The sequence below is a fragment of the Sprattus sprattus genome (assembly GCF_963457725.1).
Source record: "Sprattus sprattus genome assembly, chromosome: 1".
Taxonomy (NCBI): Eukaryota; Metazoa; Chordata; class Actinopteri; order Clupeiformes; family Clupeidae; genus Sprattus; species Sprattus sprattus.
The window spans coordinates 46551529-46574235 of record NC_137920.1 but is presented as its reverse complement, the minus strand read 5'-3'; the positions used below and the strand labels follow the sequence as shown (position 1 = coordinate 46574235).

The following is a 22707-nucleotide window of genomic DNA, read 5'->3' as shown; positions in this document are numbered from 1 at the left end:
AAAATATTCTGCCTTCCTGGTGGTCAAATAAAATGTGCTGCTTGCTAAAAACCACCAACCTAGCAAAGTAAACATTCATGTGTCAGTATTTCTGAGTGCTCAGGACTGGGGCCGACCTGTACTCTAATTCATGAATAGCTGTGTAAGCATAATTGTTTGATTTGCTTTCATATTTCTTGCTTTATTATTTAATTTAACCCCTAAACAGGATTGATTTGAATAAGTGCTTTCCAAAAGCTTTACATTCTATCATTTTGTATGGCCCCATCCTCTGAAAGGCGTTATTCTCCCCCACCACAGAATAGCATGTAATTATTATAATTTAGTCCTATGGATTGGATGCATGTGTGCCTTTATTGCAAGATAAGCATAACAGGAAATAAAGTGTTGATGGGAGGAGACTGATCACCAGATGTTAATTTGGGCATTAAACCCAGTCATGTATCATTAATCATCTGTTCACTGACACCCTGTATATTTTCCTTTTTCACAAAAATTCTACAGAGTCGTTGGAGAAGTTTGGATTTAACCAGTCATGGAGATGTGTATTCTATTTAAAATGGTTGCTTGTAGATATGGCTCATCTACATTTCAGGATATTTTGTCGGAGAAAACTTGACAGGTATTCAAGTATCTTATGAAATATTTCCTTTTTGTTTCAGCTCTGAATTATTTTCTTAATTTTGCTGTTTGACTCCTCTATTAAAATGTGTGTACGAGGGTTCTTTCTAGTCAGTCATGATAATCTATGTGAGCATGAATGCAATGCTACATATACTATATGTTGTCAATGCTACACATATATGCTGTCAATGCTACACATAGATGTTGTCAATGCTACACATATACTGTATGCTATGCTGTCAATGCTGAGAGCAAAGGGCAGTAGTATGGGAAGATGGAAACACTTCAGCCAGTGAGCTCAGAACTAAAACATATCTCAACAAATGTCTCTATATTAAGCAATATTAACCATATATTGGGTCTTAATTCATCAAGTCTCTATATTAAGCGTTAGCTACCATATATTGGGTCTTAATTCATCAAGTCTCTATATTAAGCATTAGGGATTGGGTCTTAATTCATCAATTATCTATATTAAGCATTAGGAACCATATATTGGGTCTTAATTAATCAATTCTCTATATTAAGCATTCATCATGTCTGTATTCCCATAGGGCATTTTTGGTTAGCATTCTCATATAGATCACAGCTCAAATGAACGGATACATTTACTAATGCAATGTTTAGGCTCCAGACATATGGTCTGTGTATGTTACTCATGGCAGAACAGAACATATGCAGTCCTACAACATGTGCAAAGATCTCCCGGCACTAATATTAGCCGTCAGTTTTAACAGCTGGGCAGTTATTCAGTTTTTGAAAATAGGTAGAGAAAGGAGGAACACTCTATCAACATGAGTGACAGCTATGTTTGTTTTTGAACACTTTTTTCAGAAAATGATTTGTAAGAATTAACAATGATTTATAAAAATATTCTAAAAGTTATCCAGTGCAAAGAAACGTAGTCAACATTTGCCAGTAGTTGTCATAAACTGTACTGTTTAAGCTGAACTCCAGTTTTTATAATAAGTAGAGCTGAACACCAGTTTTCATAATAAGTAGAGCTGAACAGTATTCATTGAGCTGAGCCCTCAATTCACATGGAAGTGATGGGAATGAGTTTAGTGTCCATAGTGTCCCCATAATTTGTCCAGAAACTAGACATAGTCATAGACATAGTCTAGATGTTTCATTGTGAGCGCTATATATCAACATTCAAAATCATAAGACTGTAGACATAAGGTGTTTCCATGGAAGTACCCACCAGTGCAGTGGGGTCCTAGTTAAATGGAGATCAGAGGCAGTAGCATTATCTTAATCCAGATGAAAATGTGGATTAGGTCAGTGACTTCTTCATGTGAAAGGCATATCTGTATTGCTCTCTGCCTCCCTCTGACACTGAGGCTCAGGCTCAATGGTATGAGTATGAGTGTGTGAGCTTCAGAGGCTAAGAGGCTGCTCATTGCCTTTCTTCCCAGTCTGAGGCTCTCTCCCTGGGCCTGTCGTGTGGCCTGCTCGGGCCCGGGAACAAGATGATCTCCAAGTCCCCCCTCCCAATGGCGATACACACACCATTCGCACACGGCAAGACAGCTCTCCTTCTTAACACACTATTTAATCAGAGACCGAGACATCTCTCCTTCCTAACACACTATTGAATCATAGACCTGTGCATGGGCCCCCTGGCCTTTGGTACGGCCTCATCTGTCCCCTTTGACCCCCTTGACAGCGGGCCTATCTCTCACAAACACACACTTACACTGACAGGGGCATGCACACTCACACATCTATAGATTCATTATTTGATCTTTCTTCAGTCTGCCATCATGAACATGAACATTTGAGCTCAAAATCTGATGTTTTTACTGTCACTGTTGTACAGATTTGATTGCTTACCTGTGGGTGGCTCACAAAAAGAAAGGGGAACGAATAGCAGAAATCCTAGATACAGGTTTATAGTTACATGATTCTAGATACAGTATAGTTACATGATTGTACAGAAACAGGTTTATATCGTACAGTATAGATACATGATTGTACAGAAACAGGTTCATAACGTACAGTATAGATACATGATTGTACAGAAACAGGTTCATAACGTACAGTATAGATACATGATTGTACAGAAACAGGTTCATAACGTACAGTATAGATACATGATTGTACAGAAACAGGTTCATAACGTACAGTATAGATACATGATTGTACAGAAACAGGTTTATATCGTACAGTATAGATACATGATTGTACAGAAACAGGTTTATATCGTACAGTATAGATACATGATTGTACTGATACAGGTTTATAACGTACAGTATAGATACATGATTGTACAGAAACAGGTTTATATCGTACAGTATAGATACATGATTGTACAGAAACAGGTTTATAACGTACAGTATAGATACATGATTGTACAGAAACAGGTTTACATCACACAGTAAAGATACATGATTGTACAGAAACAGGTTTATAACGTACAGTATAGATACATGATTGTACTGATACAGGTTTATAACGTACAGTATAGATACATGATTGTACTGATACAGGTTTATAACGTACAGTACAGATACATGATTGTACAGATGGATGAAATGACTAGTCGGCTTGAAAAACCACATAGACTGGCCAGCATGGAAAGACTCAGACAGCCGTACTTTCCGCCTTGGGCTTGCATTAAACCATCAGTGTCAGTGACAGCATGGAAGAATGAATGTTACAGCCAACTTCAGCTATTCAGTAAAATTTGGAGGATCAATTATTCATCTTTGGCTGTTTATGTCTAAAAATGTCATGTATCTGTATGTAATGCCAAATGATCCATTTAAGGTTGAGGAAAATGTGTAAAAACAGTGTGCAGTTTACACGTACAATGCTGGAAATTCTGAAATCCTACAATAAACGATGTGTACAATAGATTATCACTCACAAACATGCTCAGTCATACACTCAACACACGTTGCTGTCTATGAAAATACATACATTTTGCAGAAGTTCAATCTGTAAAATATTTGTTTTGCCATTATTAAAAATGTTTGTACTCAGTGTAAATGCAGACACAGAGTGAGGCCAATAGGCCCTATTAACAGCATGATCACAGCATCTGTACATTTGATAGGATGAGTTAAGTGCTTTGTACTCAGTTATAACATCCAGTGCTTGTTTGTATTGTCAAGATAGCCTTTAAATTCATCAGCCAGCATAATTTAGGAAAAGAACTGCAGAACATTGAAAAAATATTGTAGTTATTCTCTACCAGGTCCAGTACATTAGCAAGGCAAAATTGTATCGAAATCACCAACAGAAGCGAAGAGAGGTAAATGGTGGTAATGCTATAACCTGCCGGAGTCTTAGTAAAGAGTTTCCTATGATGTTTCAGTCGCTTTACCTCGCCCTTAGTACAGCAACCATGTGACGTAGAGATCGACCTCCAACTGATGCACCGCCTCTTCTTTTGCCCTCAGTTCTGCGTAAAATATGGTTAGGCTACTTGCGGCTGCTGAGCTACCTTGTCATATTCTGGGATTATCGACCCTTAACCATGTTTTTTTTCTGGAGGATCTACCACGACATGGATTGAATGCAAGCAGAACACGTGTGCCTTCGCGATTTTTCACACTTTCTCTGTTGGAATATAGCTTTTTCTTAAACTGAAATGAAGAAGTGGGAAACAGAAATACACAATTCTACGTGAAGTAAGGTTGACGAATGTTTTTTCCTCTAGCCTACATTAAGACGCGTAGCCTATATGTCTTGATTGGCGATATCTCCAATAGCCCGCATCTTCCAGGATTTGTGGGCAATAATATAAAATAGCCAGGAATGATTCCTCAAAACCGGGTAACTTATTATTAGCGTATTAGCTGTCGAAGACACATCACGACTTATATATTAGTTTCGCCGATGTCCAGTAGTGTATTTTCTAAAGAGTAAAAACTATTTATGTTTAGGGTAGTCTACGAACCGACCTAATGTTTGTTTTTTCGATAACATTTTTGTAGCTTTCTGTAAGTGCATATTTGATCATCATAGCGCTTATGCCGTATCGAGTCCGAGAAAGTGTGTTGTCCAACACAACTTTTGATAGTATTCAGAAAGGTTTAAATTGAGATCACAAACATTACATCGTTTATGTTATTGTTAACACGGACACTGGCTTTTTTATTTACCGCTGGAACATGAGAAGCATAGGCCTAAATCTTATATTTCAAACATTAAGTCACTGAAGATAGGGTAGAACATAGAAGCCTAGCCTACTATTAAAATAACACAGTTTAAGTTTTTTTTTTTTTAAATTAATAAATAGCTTCTATATGCATCCACTACATGCAGTAGAAGAAGAATAGAAGCGTACCTAACTCAAGGCATGCAAATGTACTAGACATAATAGTTATTGTCTTAAACTGGATATAGGCCTATTCATTCAAATTCAAGCCCACATTGGACATTTAAAGTTACTGGAGAAAGCCATTTGTTATGCAAGTAGTATACTCTTGGATCAATCAGAGATGAAGGAAAAGTCTAAGAATGCAGCGAAGACCAGACGGGAGAAAGAAAATGGAGAATTTTATGAACTGGCAAAGTTATTGCCGCTGCCCTCTGCTATCACATCGCAACTGGATAAAGCCTCAATCATTCGACTGACGACAAGTTACCTCAAAATGAGATCCGTGTTCCCAGATGGTGAGTGTATATATCTTACTGCAATACTTGAGCAAATTATAACCTATCAAACTGAAATCTTCAGTCTAGTCATACCTTATATCTGGGAGGTATTTGGTAGGCTATGAGGATACATTACTTGTAGGCATGTAGCCTATATGTGCATGCATTAACGTTTCTCATTGTTTCAGAGTTACACCAATGTTTCGCCATATTAAAATGATCAAACGTTTTAAGCTGATATTATTTGTGCATGTCAAATTCTTCTATTAAACCATGAAGCGGATTTGCCAGTTTAGAATCAATCTGTCTTGTCCTTAAACATGACATCGCAAACAGATAAAGTGAGAAACTAACATAGAATCCACACAAGGGAAATTGTTTAAAAAGGGTGACTATCTGACAAGCTCAGACAGAATTCATTGTTTGTCAAGTAGGCTATGTAGTTAAATGTAACTGATTTAACCCATATCGTAGGCTATAGCCTATGGTTCTGGAAAAGCTCATATTTACAATTAAATATTTTACTTAGACCATCATGTTGCACTGAAAGAAAATGATGTTAGCCTACACCTTACTTATACTGCCATTCTATGCGCTCTGTCCCATGAAGTGTCTGCGTACGGTTTCTGATGAGAAAACAGAGGGATCGTGGGAACGAGAAATTGCATTTTGGATTATTCTCTCTGAGAATTTATGTTACATTTGATTCCGTTTTTTTCATTGGTCGTTTAAATTGCCCCTTTTGGATAAAGCCTTCACAGAAAACGAATCCCTCTCGATTGGTTAAATATCTTAAAAGAAATGATGTAGCCTATGCGGTGCATTCATATTAATTAATTTGTTCATATTATTTTACGATGAAAAAATACTTTGAAATTGTATTCAAAGTGTTTAAATTGTAAGTTTGAATTGAATAAATGATTACCTCCGGTCCATGTGTAGTTCACGTCTATGAAAACTTATTTTGTGAAAGTGAAAACTCAGTGCTTTGGAAAATTCCTTCGAACCAGTGACATATTGTGGGGAAAATCGTGTTTTGATTGTTGTGTGTAATATGTATTTTCTTTACCCAAGAAATATGGTATAGCCTATATAGAGTCAAGAGTTTAGAATACACCGAAAGGCTAACGCCAAACACACGCAAATAAACGTTGCTGAAAATCCGTGACAGTATGAATGTAATTCAAAATATCCGAGTATCCATACGCTTTGAAAGCGTGGTACAAATTCGCTGAGACAGTTTCCCACTATGGTACAAGACATTTTTTTAATATGCGTTTTTTTATCAGTATATGCTCTAAATAGCCTACATCGCCAGCAAACTATAAAACAATGTAGGTTATTCATCTTTAACATATGGCCAAAACCTCTAAGATGATTTACTCTCAGAACAAGCGCACCAAGTCACGGGATGGGTAGCCTACCTACATGGTGCCATCCCCGAAACACTACTGTTAGTATCATGTGGAAGGTATAGGCTACAGGTCATTTTCATTATTTTCTGGATCGTTCATTCAGAGTAGGCCTACTTCATACCCTGGAAAAAAGCACGCAGCTTTAAAAGAATAATTTTCCTTCTCCTAATAATCAGTGCATATGACAGTTTTGTCGTTGAATTCTTTGACTTTTCTTATTGCCATAATGTGAAAAAGATAATTGCCAATAATATGAATTAAGGTTGAAATTCATTTTACACACTGACAAAAGACATTGTCTGCATCACAGCCCTTTTCATAAATTACTATGATTTAGAACCTTGGAGATTATTTCCGTATTTTTTCTCTGTCAGTTCTTCACAGTATAATGAAATTGAGGGAGTGCATTTTAGGAAAGTGAAGGACATTATGAAGCTTCACCATTTTACATTTCGTAGAAATATGAACACCATATAGTGTGTTTACATTGTGTATCTCCTATCAAGATCTGGAACTGGCTGTTAAGTGTCTGCCAAAGAAGTCCCAGGGCAGTCGATAGAATAAAGATTTTCACAATAGTCTATCTGAAGAATGGTTTATCTGAGATAGAACCACAATAGTCTCTGTGAAGAATAGTGTCTGAGATAGAACCCAAAGACATAAGGGCAAACTATACTGTATTTCAGATACTAGATGGAGTTAATGAATGGATAAGAAAATGTTTGCTAACTACACTAGAATATCAAATTAAATGTATTTCTGAACATAAGAAGTACATTATATAGTTTCACAAACGTGTTCAATGATTTTGTCCTTGTCTTTGGTATGGTCTGATGATAAAGATTTATTGGAGATACAAAACAATTGGATGAATAAACAATAATGATAGTATTTTAGCCTAAAGGAAAAAAATGTGATACACAAGGTCCATGTCAGAGTGAAAGTGGGACAAGCTTTCTTCCTTCTCTCAGAGGTACAGAGGTGTAGTGAGACAAGTGTCTATCATTGGTGTTAACCTTTGACAATAGTAAGCAGACATGTTACTAATTTGGTAAATGTGGTGACGCTGTGTTAGGAATATACAACTATTCACTTAACTACTCCTTCTTTTGGCTCAGCGTGTATTTGTTTCGTTCTTAAGTACTACACATCCGGTGTCTTTTCCATTCTTCCTGGTCACAATGAGTGGCCCAATCACTTACTTGAGTCATTCAAGAACGAATAATAAAAAAAAGAATTGATAGCTGATTACACTGCAACAGACACAATGTATTTGTCAGTCTATCGAGCTCTGGATCTAATTTGCTTATTTTCTGATGCTACTTATTTAGTACCATGTGCATCACCTAGAAATAATGAAATTCAGATCTGCCCAGAAAGAAGATATGTGTGGATATTTCCAAGGGTGACTTTACTGTGTCCTTCTTTCTGATGTTCAGGGCTAGGAGATGCCTGGGGACAGCCCTCTCGAGTGAGTCCACTGGACAACATGGCCAAGGAGTTAGGCTCTCACCTACTCCAGGTCCGTATACCAGCAGCTCACCACATGGATATAGAATGTTTTGTAAAGAAATTCAAAAATAAAAGCATGTTGTGATAAAATGTATCTGTTTATTTGATATCTTCATATGAAGATATGTAATATATATTTTATATTATTGTTTTAAAAAAACCTATTTTTTTAACGTTTGATCATATTTGGAACTCTACTTATTTATTACATTTTTACATTTTCAGACACTTGATGGCTTTGTGTTTGTTGTGGCGTCTGATGGTAAAATAATGTACATCTCTGAGACGGCCTCGGTTCATCTAGGACTGTCACAGGTGAGTGTGCTGTCACTGTTCCATCTGACCTGCTGTACAGGACCATAGCAGGCCCAGCCATGTTAAACCAGCAGCTTAGGAAGGCGCCTTCCTCTCCATTTTAATGTGATTCTTTAAATATTACTAACATATAGTCTGGTTCACAGAGAAAAATCAAGGTCAGTCGTGGGGCACTGTGATAGGACCTTTCAAACATTTATTTGGAGATGCAGGCCTACAAAGGCTTGAGATATAGCCAACATAGATAAGTGACTATTATCTGCCAGTCAGTTCTCAGGAGGTCTTTCAGAAGTTGGATGCTTTGTGCTGGGGCTGGTCATGGCACAGTTTGGAGCAAAGGAGTCCAACCACAGTAAGACTAAGCTGTTGCCTCAAACACTGAAATAAAGGGGTGTTCAGATGTTCAGATGCTAGCTCAAATTAGCCATTTCTTGTGATTTGTGTGGATGTCTGCCATGTTTTGTGATCTGTGGACCGCGGAGACACGCTCTGCCATAAATGCTCTTTAGCTATTATTTGAAGAAATCCTTCTAAATCAACGTGACCAGTCTGTTTAGGAAAACAACCTGAATTTATGTGAACTGCCGGAAGTGAGTCACAGACAGGGGCAGCCTGTGGAGCAACGCTGTGAAAAGCTTCTCTCACTGATTTGTGGGTGGACTTCTAAAGTGCTGAAGCTTGTACGTATTTCTGAATGAAAAGAGTATGTTTGATGGTAATGGGGCACTCGGGTATCTCTGTTTCTCTCAGCAGTAAAATAACAGGGCCTAGATTAAAGGATGCGTTTTCTTCTACTACCTTATGACTGGACTCGTGATGAACCTTGATTGACTGATTGACTTACACAGTATCAAGCTGAGATAGACCACATCGAGAGTTAGAGTGGGAAAGCCCCATGCCCTGATGCTCTACCCTAAGTCAAAAACGTGTGGGTTTGTCTTTGAACAATTGAATTCCTCCACTAACTTGACCATCAAAACTCCAAAATCGTCTTCCTTTAAAACGCTCATGATTTTATTTTTGGGGTCTGCTTGAATAGATTTACATGCTTAAATTTTCCAAAAACCTCTCAATTAACCTCAATTTCTCTTAAATGCTCTGTTAGAGCTCCTGTGTCTTTAGCCCCCCCCCATCCTGATGTACCTAGCGTGCTCTGATTGGTCAGCTAGACGGCCAATAAGGATTGTGATTTCATAATCTTGTGACAAAGGTAAAGAGCTGGAAATCCAATGAGACGTTTCAGGGGGCCGAGAAAAGTGGTTTCTGTGGAAGAGAGTGACTTCCTATGGCGTGTACTTTGGGTTGTGTAACTTTCCAGACTGTTTACATACACAAAAAGCTATATAACACGCTAAAGGAAAGGGGAAAGCTATATAAAACAATAAAGGAAAAACAGAAAAGCATGATATGTCCTCTTTAAACAACGTGACACCCCCAACCACTTCCTCATTGCCTCATTAATAGTCAAAGGCCACCTTATATGTGGCAATAGCCCAAGCTGCAAGCACTACATCTACAATGTACATGGCAATGGCAATGTAAGTGTTGTCGTGTCATTTATATAAACTCTGATGAGAGGTTGCTGGGTACCGTCCTGCAATATCCACCAACAACCCACTTAACAACAACCCACCAAACATTTATAAACACGTCTTCGGCCGTGGTGAACGCTGATGCTGAAATAGTGTACAGATGATGGTGTAGTACGGAATAGAATATTGAAATAGTACATCCAACCATGATGTCAATCTCCAAATGGTGCCAGGGTGTACCACCAACAAGATCCATGAATACTATTCAGAGATCTCTGTCAACCTTCTGTGTCTGAACGTAATGTTAACTCACACTCAGTGCGTTCACATGATGGCAGTACTCCGATTTCGGCCAAACCCCGACTTCTCTCTCCATGGGGTCTCCATGGGGGGTTAACTGCGTTATCTCACGGCACATGGCAGTGACAAATCCAGATCTTGGCCGCGTCAGTTCAAATCAAATGTGGAATGTTTACAAGCGGGCATCTGCTACCGTTGATTATACAGTAAATAAGTTGTGAAATGAAACAAAAACACACCACAGTTAAAGTTGTATTAATATTGATTGATTCACATCGATATGAATGGATTACATGACTAACAAGTGGTGGAAAAGTTATATGAAAATATTTGTGCACTGAACTAGCGCGTTCTGTCCAAAACAGTTGCGTTTCAATTTCAAAGTTTCAGTTTCGGTTTCAGTATTTCAACGTGAATGAGAGGGAGCATAAGAACTGAGCGTCTAGCAGCGATTATCATATCATAGACATTTATGATGCATGTATATGTCTATGGGCAGGATCTCAAGCACGTGCAAAAGTAGTTGTTGTCCAGTTGATATCTAGATTCGAGAGTCACGTGCGCGTGTAGTCCGACTTCAAGCGTAATCCGATCACTTATCCGGGGATGTACATCGGAGTCCAGTTGGACTCCAGTCGGACACAGGAAATCTAGATTTGGGGAGTCACATGAATCGGATCTTCGATTTAAATCGGACTACGCTCGGAAACTGGACACATGTGTCCGCACTGACTGCATTCCAAGATCCAAGAATACTATTCAGAGATCTCTGTCATCCTTCTGTGTCTGAACATGATGTTAAATCACACTGTGTTTCCTGAAAAGACTGGGACCCCTGTTTTCTGCACAGAAATACCAAATGAAAGATAGAGGTTGAGCCTTTTGTCAGAAAATGAGGACAGAAGGGCAGAAAGGAGGATGCACCACACTTGACTACCATGACCAGTGATGTGCCGTGAGGTTTGTAGCTGGTGAGGCACAGAAACCGGAAGTGATTACGTCATTCCGATCTCTAGTTAAAAAAATTGAAATGTATACATCATACATGTATATATATGCCTATGGTTTTAAATTGTCATCATTAAATTGTCATCTGACCAGAACTGAAAAAACTTTATGTTTTATTGTCTAATACTATTACTTTTAAACAATAGGGTTTTTTTTATTATAAGAAGTGATGCGGCTCAATACTCAACTGACTTGTTAACCTAACTTTTGCCAGGCTATACGCCTACAGCTAAACATACAACCGGTGTGGTAATTGAACTTTTACACGTGTCGAATAAGATATTAATAGTTACAAGCTAGCGCATGTAGCCCTCCCACCAATGATACGGCTCATTTCATTTTGTCTAGGGAAAATATTACTACGGTGGTGTATTTATTTACACAACATATTAACAAGCAAACAGTTGAACACCGCAGACATAGCACACAATACCAAAATGTTCTACTGGCCAGTATAATTTAAAGTTGGTGCACTTTCGTTGGAGCTCGTAACGGTCAATTTGAGGTGAAACAAAAGTAATCCACTCACGACTACCCGTATATAGTTCTGTGGAAATCTGTTGTCTTCTACCGCGATCACCCTCCTCTTCTTGAGCGAATGCAGTCAGTGGCTAATTTAGCTCAGGATTAGCACCTAGTCTGCTCACAACTTCAAGGCAACTTCCCTGCACCAGCAGCCTTTAGCGAGGTTCGTGTTGCGCATGAATATGAAGTCCCGTTGGGAAACCTGAAAAACTCCAATGCAAATGTCAATACCTTCTGTCCCGTCGTTTGAAGCAAACCTTTTAGCTCCGGCATTGGTCTCCCATTATTAATCATTTCACGTTTGGACTGAAAGTCCAGTTTTGAGAACTTCTTCAGTTTAGCAATGCAATCTTCCAATCTTCCGTCAAGTAGAAGTGTAGAAGAGGACCAACGTTATAAACCAGCAAGTGCGCTCTCCCGCGCCCCCTCCATTGAGGGCCTCACCTACAGGATTTTTCAATGCGTTTTGAGCTCAACTCAAAGGTTCTACCCATGCAGAAATTACACCCATACCACAGATTAGTAGAGAAATATGAATATTTATTTTATATACATTTTTTTTTTTTTATCTTTTCAAAATGACAAGTGAGGCTCTGCCTCTCCTGCCTCCTCTGACCCCACGTGCCTGACCATGACCCATATACTAGAGTGGTACTGCCATGGTAAAAAGTGACCGGGGTGAAAAAGAGCCCGGGTGATGTAATTTTGGCTTTCGAACGACTCTTGAGTGACAGTTGCCAATATTACATCACTCGGGCTCTTTTTCGCCCCCAGTCACTTTTTACCATGACAGTACCATGACCCATATACTATACTAGAGTGGTACCATGACCAATATACTAGAGTAGTACCATGACCCAGTGGTGGGTCTGATCACTGTTTGTGTGTGTGTGTCTGCGATCACACATCATGAGAGTATTTGTGTGTATATATTGTGTGGATATATTGTGAGAAATAGTTTGGCAATACAATGCTCAAAGTTCATTTGAATTAAATTGAATTGAGTTAAATCGTAAGACAAAGAGAGAGAACGAGAGCTTGTGTGTGTGTTTGTGTGTGTGTGTGTGTATGTGTGTTGATGTGTGTGGTGAAAAAAACACATCCATGTTGATGCGACAGCTTGAATGCATGGTATTGATCATTACTGCTTCTACAGACAAAATTGGGTTCTAAAGTATAAAACAAAGCTTTTTTGAAGCCATTTCACGCCATTAGCTGAACGTTACACAGGCCTTTAACGACACTGGAAGACAGCGTGGACAACTCCATTGTAGCCTATTAAAGGAAGTGAGGGAACTTAAGTGGTACAGGTCACTGTGAACATAAGGGAGTACAGGTCACTGTGAGTGTGAACCAGTGGCGGCTGGTGGTTTTTAAAGTGAGGGAGGAAGGACTGCGCGCTTGGTTGCCATTGGCCCGTTTGTACTGTTGGTGGCATAAGTATGTGAGACTCAAGTTGTTTCAGGGTGTTTTGGTGAACTACAGCACAAAATAGCCAGGAGGGATAATTATGTGAATAAAATTGATAAATTCACCAGTGGCAGCATTGTACTTTGAAAGCTGGTGGGCAGCATGTCTTTGATGGACTAGTCCAGGCCAGAAGGAAAGGATGCAAAGCCAATTAGTCAAATCAGGCTGTAAAACTAAATAAGATTCTGGGCCAATCATTGGGCCTATTTTTTCCGCTCAATGACTGAAGCTATTGCTTGTAATTTGTCTGATTATTTTCAGCTACAATTGTTTTAAAAAGAATGAAGACACAAGACCATAATTGATGCCATTTCAAATGCATCATGCTCTGAATCATTCACTTACACCCTTTTGCGCAAGTATTATTGGCCATAAAAACGGCACACGCCGTCGAGTGTCACGAGAACGTTGATTACATAGGCGACTGTTGAAGTTTAAACGCAGCAGCCTTGTCGGCGGTTTCAAAAGTGTCGGCGAAGTAAGTTTAAAATAACCTTTATAGTAACAAAGGCAACAAGTAAAAGAACAACATGAACATTAGAGAGTTGACATTCATTAGTAAACAGGGCCAGCAATATAACCGATTGTTGGTAATGCTACCAGTCAGCCACGAGTACCTAGCAAACCATGTAGCACTCACGACACTGACTGCCGTTGCTTTTGGTGATTTCAATCTTTGGAATTGGTCTACCTGTTGCTTTAATGGCCAACTTGTCATTGTAACTCACCCCATGGAATGGTTTCTGTAATAAAACATGAACAATGTCCTCGGTTTCCATAGTTTGCTTTATTTGCTAATTTGCTAATGTGTTCTCATTGTTAAAATGATCAGATCTTCTTGCTAAACTGTGTCTCTTAGACTGAGCAGATTATCTTTCGTAGCCTAGATTTGAGGGGATAACCCCACCCACCATATCCAGGGCTTCTGCTTATTAGTTCATAGCGCAGACGTGACTCCAGCCTATTCGTTAATAGATTTTGGCGCTATCCAGACCCCTAAACTAGTCACACCCTCTCAGAGGAGGATCGTCCTCCTCTCTGCCATTGAAGTGAACGCATTCCACCAGCCGCCCACGCAGGCAGATAAATTAATGGGAGTCAATGGAGGGTAGAGGGAGGAAGGTCCTCCAGCAGTAATTTTCGATAGCGATAGGGGGTGCTAATGTCATCTTTACCCAGGGAAACTAACATTACATATACAAAGGTATTAAAGTAGTCATATTTAAGGGTTTTAATTAATCACAGTAGTCTGGGCAAAGTACACTTTTTATTCTCAAAATGTTAAGGAGGATCTTCCTCCCTCTCCTCAATGGAGAAGCCTCCACTGGTGTGAACTCAAGTGGGTACAGGTCACTGTGAGTGTGAACTAAAGTGAGTACAGGTCACTGTGAACTTAAGTGAGTACAGGTCACTATGAACTTAAGTGAGTACAGGTCACTGTGAGTGTGAACTAAAGTGAGTACAGGTCACTGTGAACTTAACTGAGTACAGGTCACTGAGCAGGTAAGTCCAAAGACGTAATCAGGCACATTGCGAGTGGGCGAAAGTCGCCACTTTGTGAATGAAGCGCGCTTCACTTAGGACGCGATCTGGCAATCCGCGCCGCATTGCATAGAGACGGGCGCATATGAGACATATACGTTATTGAGACTCTTATTAAAGATCTTAGCCTACTACTGTATATACTTTGTTGAGACTCTTATTAAAGATCTTACTCATTCTCACAAAGACAAAACAAATAGCTACACGTAGCCAGTGTTGTGCATGAACGCGTTCAAAAGAACGCGTTCATTGAACACGTTCATTTTTACGAGAACGATGAACTGAACGCAACCTAATTAGAAATAATGAATTTGAACGGTGAACACGTTCATATTATCTGGGTCGTGTTCACTGTTCAAATTCATCATTTCTAATTAGGTTGCGGAATGTTTTCCTTCTACTGAGGAGAGGCGATGTTTAAATCGAATGCTTGCAACCTGTCATTGCTCAGTACCTGTTAAAAAGGCCATAGTAATTATTTGTTAAGTTGCCAAGACAGAGCATGTTTAGGTAAATTACCATATTTGGTAATTGCGTTGGTCATGTGATAGTGTTTTGATTTCTCTTCACGGCTTATTTAAATGGAGTGGCAGTTAACATTGTGAATATTTTCACATAATTGAACGTTGCACTTTGTTGAAGTTGTGTGCGTCCATGTAGCCTATACGTAAGTTTGACTTTGTAGCCTACCTTGTTATTACGTGTTATAGTTTAGCTGTTACGTAATTACGTAAACATAATTGTTACGACCACTGTCACTTAATTAATCTAGCAGGATGGTACCGTTCGTGAAGTCGCTTAGCATAAACTGCTAATGTACAAATACGAGTGTTAGAGGGTTTACCTTTGCTAACTTTTGAGCGGTCATTCATTTAGAGTACATGCTCTTGTCTATCTTAGATTAAGCCAGTTGCATATCATTGCTTAAGAGGTTTGCATTCTTACCGTTAGTTCCCTGTATAATTCATTATTTAAATGGTAGCCTACAACAGGGCTGTGTATCTGATAAAGTTTCCGACAGTAAAAATCGCACCTTTCTGTGCAAACTATGTCCTCCTGCAAATGAGCAATTATTTAAAAAAATGAACTGAACTATGAACGAGTTCAGAATTGAAATGGTGAACTATGAACGTGAACGATTCATATTTACTTGTATGAACTGAACTTTGAACGAGTTCATGTGAGGTGTGAACGTGCACAACACTGCACGTAGCCTATAAACGTTGTTGAGACTCTTATTAAAGATCTTACTCATTCTCGTGGTTGAAAGTCGACAAAGAGAGACAAATAGCTACACGGTCAAGCAATGTCATTTATTTCTTTAAAATATAAATTACACAGAAATAATAAAATACACACTCACAAAATATAAATTACACATCTTACTAATTAAAAACCACCACGAAGAACACTCGTTGAAAGAAATAGAAATAGAAAATAGAAATACAAAAAAACAAAAATAATAAAATACACACTCACAAAATTACACATCTTACTAATAAAAACCATCACGAAGAACACTCGTTGAAAGAAATATAAACTCACAAATACACACTCACAAAATATAAATTAAGAAGGCGTGTAAACAACCCTTGCCCTCTTAACCCTGGGCTTCCTTGTTGATACCCTAGAGACAACGTAATCTAACCAGAAGAACCATAGCCGAAGAGTGCAGAGTATTCTGCATATGTATAGTGGTAATATAAAATAAATAGATGGGATATATGGGCCATTCTACCGAATTCGTGTAATATGCAGTCCCTCAACAATAAAATCTATTTACAAAACAATTAGGTATTTAGGCATAGATATTAAATTAGTAAATGTGATGTTTCGGTAGTGACAATTTTTGGAAGAGGAAAAACATTCCAACACATTCTGAAAACACAATATAAAACTTGACGGTTCTTTTACTAGATATGTGTACTTTAGATATGGTACAATATACATACGGACAAAGTTTTGGGAAAAAACCATACAAAAATTCTAAATATATCCGACATGACTTTGCATCAATTCGGTAGAATGGCCCATATACAGTATGATATGACAGTACAAGATATATGGGGGATGAGCAGTAGTACCATTGGCAGCAATAGTTGGTCATTAGTGCAGATATGATACAGGTACAGGTGAAGGTAGCAATAGAAGTTATGAATGAGGTAAGAGACATGATAAGATATAAGTACAATGAATATGAGGTAAGAGTCATGATATGATTTAAGCAGTGACGTGCGGTGAGGTTCGCAGCTGGTGAGGCACAGAAACCGGAAGTGATTGCGTCATTCCGATCTCTAGTTGTTTAAAAAAAATAGAAATGTATACATCATACATGCTTATGGTTTAAAAATTGTCGTCTCACCACAACTGAAAATACGTTATGTTTTATTGTCTAATACTATTACTTTTAAACGATTATTATTATAAGAAGTTATGCGGCTCAATAGTCAACTGACTTTTACAATCGGTGTGGTAATTGAACTTTTACACCGTGTCAAATAAGATATTAATAGTTACAAGGTAGCATATGTAGCCCTCCCACCAATGATATGGCTCATTTCAATTTGTCTAGGGAAAAATATAACCTTTTACACAACTCGGCAGTGATGGGCAGTAGCGTCACTACTTGTATCGACGCTACTAGCAAACTACATTTGTCAGTAGCTTGGCAGTAACGTCGCTATTTACAAAACCAAGTAACTTTTCAGTAGCTAAGCTCCTTTATTGATCAAGTACCGCAGTAGCGTCCTCAAAAGCTAGTTTATCCTGGACCTTTCTGATGTTCATTCATAACAGGCTTCCCTGCAGCCATCAAACACAAAAATTAAGCAGTACGTCACTTTAGGCGAGACGAGTGAAAATAGATAGATAGATATCGTCATTTCAAGTACACCAGACGCTGCTCATACATTTAAAACCGGATAACTAGAATGCTGTTGATATTTAGATACAGCTGAAGATGATGAAAGTTAAAAAGTGAAAAGTCCGTGCTGTCTGCTCAGGGAGTCGAATTGCGAAAATGCACGAAATAGACGAAAGATGAAGGTATGCAAGGTCTTCTGCACTCATTTGTTTTCATCTGCGTTTGAATACCTGACTCAACATCCATACCTTCAAAAGTACGTCACTTTATAAGAGACGAGTGAAACTTAATATGTTTTCATTGTAATCCAAAGAAAAAGTTCCGGCAACGTCAATGACATCCAACACAAACATACGAACACATGAATTTCATCCATTCAACCGTTTTTATCTGACTGACAGTTGTGTTGATCACTAAAATTGCATTTACTTGGCATGCAGTTTGTTTAACTGAAAGTAGCTTCTAATGTATCAAACTTATTTTGACAGGTTTATGTAACTTAGCTTGCTACTTTTTTTTTTGAGTGGTAGCTTCTGTGTAGTGAAGCTGAATTTACTGTAGAGTAGCTGATAGCTTAGCTCACTACACATATCAAGTAGCTTGCCCAACACTGCAACTCGGACACTTGAATTCGAAGTTGAGAAAAAAACACTTACATATTTATTTACACAACGTATTAACAAGCAAACAGTTAAACACCACAGACATAGCACACAATACCAAAATGTTCTACTGACCGGTATAATTTAAAGTTGGTGCATTTCGTTGGAGCTCTTAACCGTCCATTTGAGGTGAAACCAAAGTAATCCACTCACGGCTCCCCTTACAGTTCAGTAGAAATCCGTTTTCCTTTTCATGAATATGTCCCGTTGGGAAACTTTAAACACTCCACTGCAAATGTCAATACCTTCTGTCCTGTCGTTTAAAGCAAACATTTTAGCTCCGCCATTGGTCTCCCATTATTAATCATTTCACGTTTGGACTGCAAGTCCAGTTTTGAGGACTGCTTCAGCTTAGCAATACACCATTTTCGCCGTCAAGCAAGTGAAGAAGAAGTCCTACTTTTAGAACCAAAATATACTCGACAATTGCCCTCTCGCTCGCCTACCTTCTTGAAGCAGTGGTAGTGCGTGCCTCCCTTGCAATATTTTTCAATGCGTTTTCAGCTCAACTCAAAAGGTTCTACGCTTGCGCACGCATGCGTAAAACCCAGTTTGGAGTGATTGCGCAATCCTAGGGGAGGCACTGCCTACCCTGCTCATAGACTCCAATGCATCTGCCTCCCTTGACGGCACGTCCGCTGTTCATTGGCTGATCACTGTCACTGGGAACCGGAAATGCTCAAATTCAGCGATTTTGATAATAAAAATGCTTGAAATGATCGGAATCATGCAGAAATGACACTCGTAACACAGATAACTAGAGAAATATGAATATTTATTTTATAATACATAAATATATTAGCCTGACGATGTCATACTCATAATTCTAGTCAGAATATGAGTCTGAGACCGAACCATTGGGCTGTGATTATGGGGCGTGTTTCAACAAACCAGGAAAGAAAATTCCTCTTTGCTGAATTGGATACCTAGAACCAATCAGAGCAACGTAGTATTATTACCATCTGATAGATTAAACTTTTACCTGATCCCGTAGGAAGGACGGCAAAAACATCGTTTCAATAGACAAATGCCTTGATCGCGTTTCTCTGTTCCTCTTTCAAAATGAATGCGCTGTCAATATCTGTTGAGATATGCCTGCTCACGTTACTTAATTAGCACTCAAGGCTAGAAGCTACCATTTGTTTCAATGTTTTTTTTGTCTATGCGTTAGCATAACCGATCAATAATGGTCTAGAGTGCTTCAGTTAAGACCTACAATCTTTGACAACACTCGTTTTGCGTATACACAACTAACCGATCAATGTAGACATAAAAAAAGTCGTGTAGATAGCTTAAATCATATAAAATATGTCCCACTAAGCTTCCGAGACGGCGCCATCTTAGTCCGATGTATAGGCTATTCTATCTATATCTGTCCATCAACGTATAAAGCCCGCCCTTACAATTGTATTGGTCAGATCACTTTTCGGTGGGCTTGAATCCCTCCCAACTAGCTCGACTCCAGACTGAATCTCCCAGACCAAACATTTTGTGGGCGGAGTTCAGGCTGGTATCCAGGCTATAAATATATATGATTATTATAAAAAAAATGTAACATTTTTTTTTTTTTTACTTTTCAAAAAGCTCTGCCTCCCCTGCCTCCTATGACTGCACGTCCCTGGATATAAGTACAATGCAACGGAATCTAACCAGAAGAACCATAGCCAAAGAGTGCAGAGTATTCTGCATATGAATAGTGGTAATATAAAAATAAATAGATGGGATATATACAATATGATATGACAATACAAGATATATGGGGTATGAGCAGTAGTAACATTGGCAGCCATAGTTGGTCATTAGTGCAGATATGATACAGGTACAGGTGAAGGTAGCGTTATGAATGAGGTAAGATACATGAAAAGATATATAAGTACAATGAATATGAGGTAAGAGTCATGATATGATATAAGTACAATGAATATGAGGTAAGAGGCATGATGTATATGGGCCATTCTACCGAATTCGTGTAATATGCAGTCCCTCAACAATAAAAACTATTTACAAAACAATTAGGTATTTAGGCATAGATATTTAATTAGAAAATGTTATGGTCTATATAAACCCAATGCATTACATGAGATAGTGATAAGCTAAATATATACAAAATCATCATTTATAGGGTACTTTCTATTGGGAAGTAGCTGTCCCCAACCCTGACATCTAAATTTCAATGCCTTTAAATAGCACTTTTCAATTTTTTTAGATTTTTTTCAATGATTTCATTTCAAAGATCTTTATGATTGGGTTGAAACAGAACTTGGAATATTTAGATTTATTGTGGGTTTAATTTTTAAATCAATTTTCTATACTCAAAAAATCATGTCCCTAGTTTTCATGTCACTACCGAAACACAAGAGTTTTAGTCCATTGGCTGAGCCTGTGTTTTAGCCACGACTCTGCATTTTTGACCATGCAGTGACACTGCATCTCTGACCCTCATGGTTGAATGGTAAGTAGCTAAATCCCATAGTTTTTGTATAAATGTGTTCCAAAGTCTGAAAATCGACGTGTAACCTTAAGAATTGTCACTACCGAAACGCATGTTTTCTTCAATTAAGTAAACCTTTTGGGGTTTCATGGAAAATCTTATGTTTGTATGTGTGTTCACCTCTTCAAAGATGTATTTGCATGCCGTGTGCTTGTTAGAATTCTTTATTTATGCTTAAAGTTAGCTAGAATTGTCACTACCGAAACAGTCACTACCGAAACATATGGTAGTGACCTGATGATTTCAGTAGTGACAAAATGAAATGGTAAGCAGTTCAATCCCATAATTTTTAAATAAATGTGTTGTGTGGACTAAAGGGCGGCCCAGAGCACCTTTTGGAAGATTTTGGGAGAGAAATGAACATCCATCCAACAGTGCAGTCACTACCGAAACACTGGATGTCACTACCGAAACAGTGCAGCACTACCGAAACACAGGATGTTTTGTAAAAAATTAAGTATATCGAGTAATCAACTAAATTGTTATGATACTGATTGGATTAATGTATGTTCAATTTCATCAATGAACAACTCTGGAATCAATATGATCAGTATTTTGCATTGTACAAAGAAATATTGCACTTAGATTTTGATGAATTGTATAAATTGAACTTGAAAGTTTGGTAAAAAATTCATTTTTATGGATTTCATTGTAAAAACCTTCAAGAAATATTTGTAAAAATACTCTTCAGAGAAGGGAAGGAAACACAATCTGAACAGGTCAATAATAATACTTTTTTACTATAGTAAATGTGATGTTTCGGTAGTGACAATTTTTGGAAGAGGAAAAACATTCCAACACATTCTGAAAATACAATATAAAAATTGACTGTTCTTTTACTAGATAAGTGTACTTTAGATATGGTACAATATACATACGGACAAAGTTTTGGGAATAAAACATAAAAAAAATCAAAATATTTCCGACCTGACTTTGCACCAATTCGGTAGAATGGCCCATATACAATGAATATGAGGTAGGAGGCATGATATGATATAAATACAATGAATAGGGACAACAATTTTAAATAAGTAGATATAGATATGAATACACTATAAAATGTTAAGTGGCTGAACAAAAAACAATAACAAAATACCAATTCAACCCCCACAAGGTAGTTTACACAGCACCAGGTTAGAACCATCAAGGCGGCTCCTGGCCTTTTGTCTAGGTTGACGGGCCATCAGACCTGGTTCCTGGCTTATTTGTGTCTTGGAACCAGAGCTATTAGACTCTGATTGTTGGTTTTTGAAATACATGACATTAAATGACAATGCTTGACCGTGTAGCTATTTGTCTCTGTTTTGTTACCGACTTTCAACCACGAGAATGAGTAAGATCTTTAATAAGAGTCAAATGACATTGATACCGTGTAGCTTTGTCTCTGTTTTGTTACCGACTTTCAACCACGAGAATGAGTAAGATCTTTAATAAGAGTCTCAACAACGTTTATAGGCTACGTGTAGCTATTTGTTTTGTCTTTGTGAGAATGAGTAAGATCTTTAATAAGAGTTTCAACAAGGTATATAGTAGGCTAAGATCTTTAATAAGAGTCTCAACGTATATGTCTCATGTGCGCCCGTTTCTATGCAATGCGGCGCTGAGTGCCATATCGCGTCCTAAGTGAAGCGCACTTCATTCACAAAGTGGCGAGTCTCGCCCACTCGCGGAATGCCAGATCGCGTGAAGCGCAAGTGGCGACTCTCGCCCACTCGCAATGTCCCTGATTACGTCCCGGACCTTAGCTCCACTGTGAACTTAACACTCCAAGGTCCAAGGCCTTTTAGACTTTTCTAAATTGTCTGACATGCCTTGATGTTTTTGTACATTTTGCTTAACT

At 38.3% G+C, this 22707-nt stretch overlaps 1 protein-coding gene across 1 annotated transcript in view; it reads left to right on the top strand.

Moving 5' to 3' along the window:
- Positions 1-5072: 5072 nt before the first annotated feature.
- The window catches only part of sim2 (SIM bHLH transcription factor 2), a gene marked incomplete at its 3' end in the record, with an annotated part of 29834 nt that continues 12199 nt past the window's right edge, over positions 5073-22707 (top strand). The window contains exons 1-3 of the mRNA XM_080836009.1: positions 5073-5250; positions 8087-8169; positions 8385-8474. Coding sequence (XP_080692135.1) covers positions 5076-5250; positions 8087-8169; positions 8385-8474 — 348 coding nt within the window. The 5' untranslated portion in view covers positions 5073-5075. The remainder of the gene's footprint in view (positions 5251-8086; positions 8170-8384; positions 8475-22707) is intronic.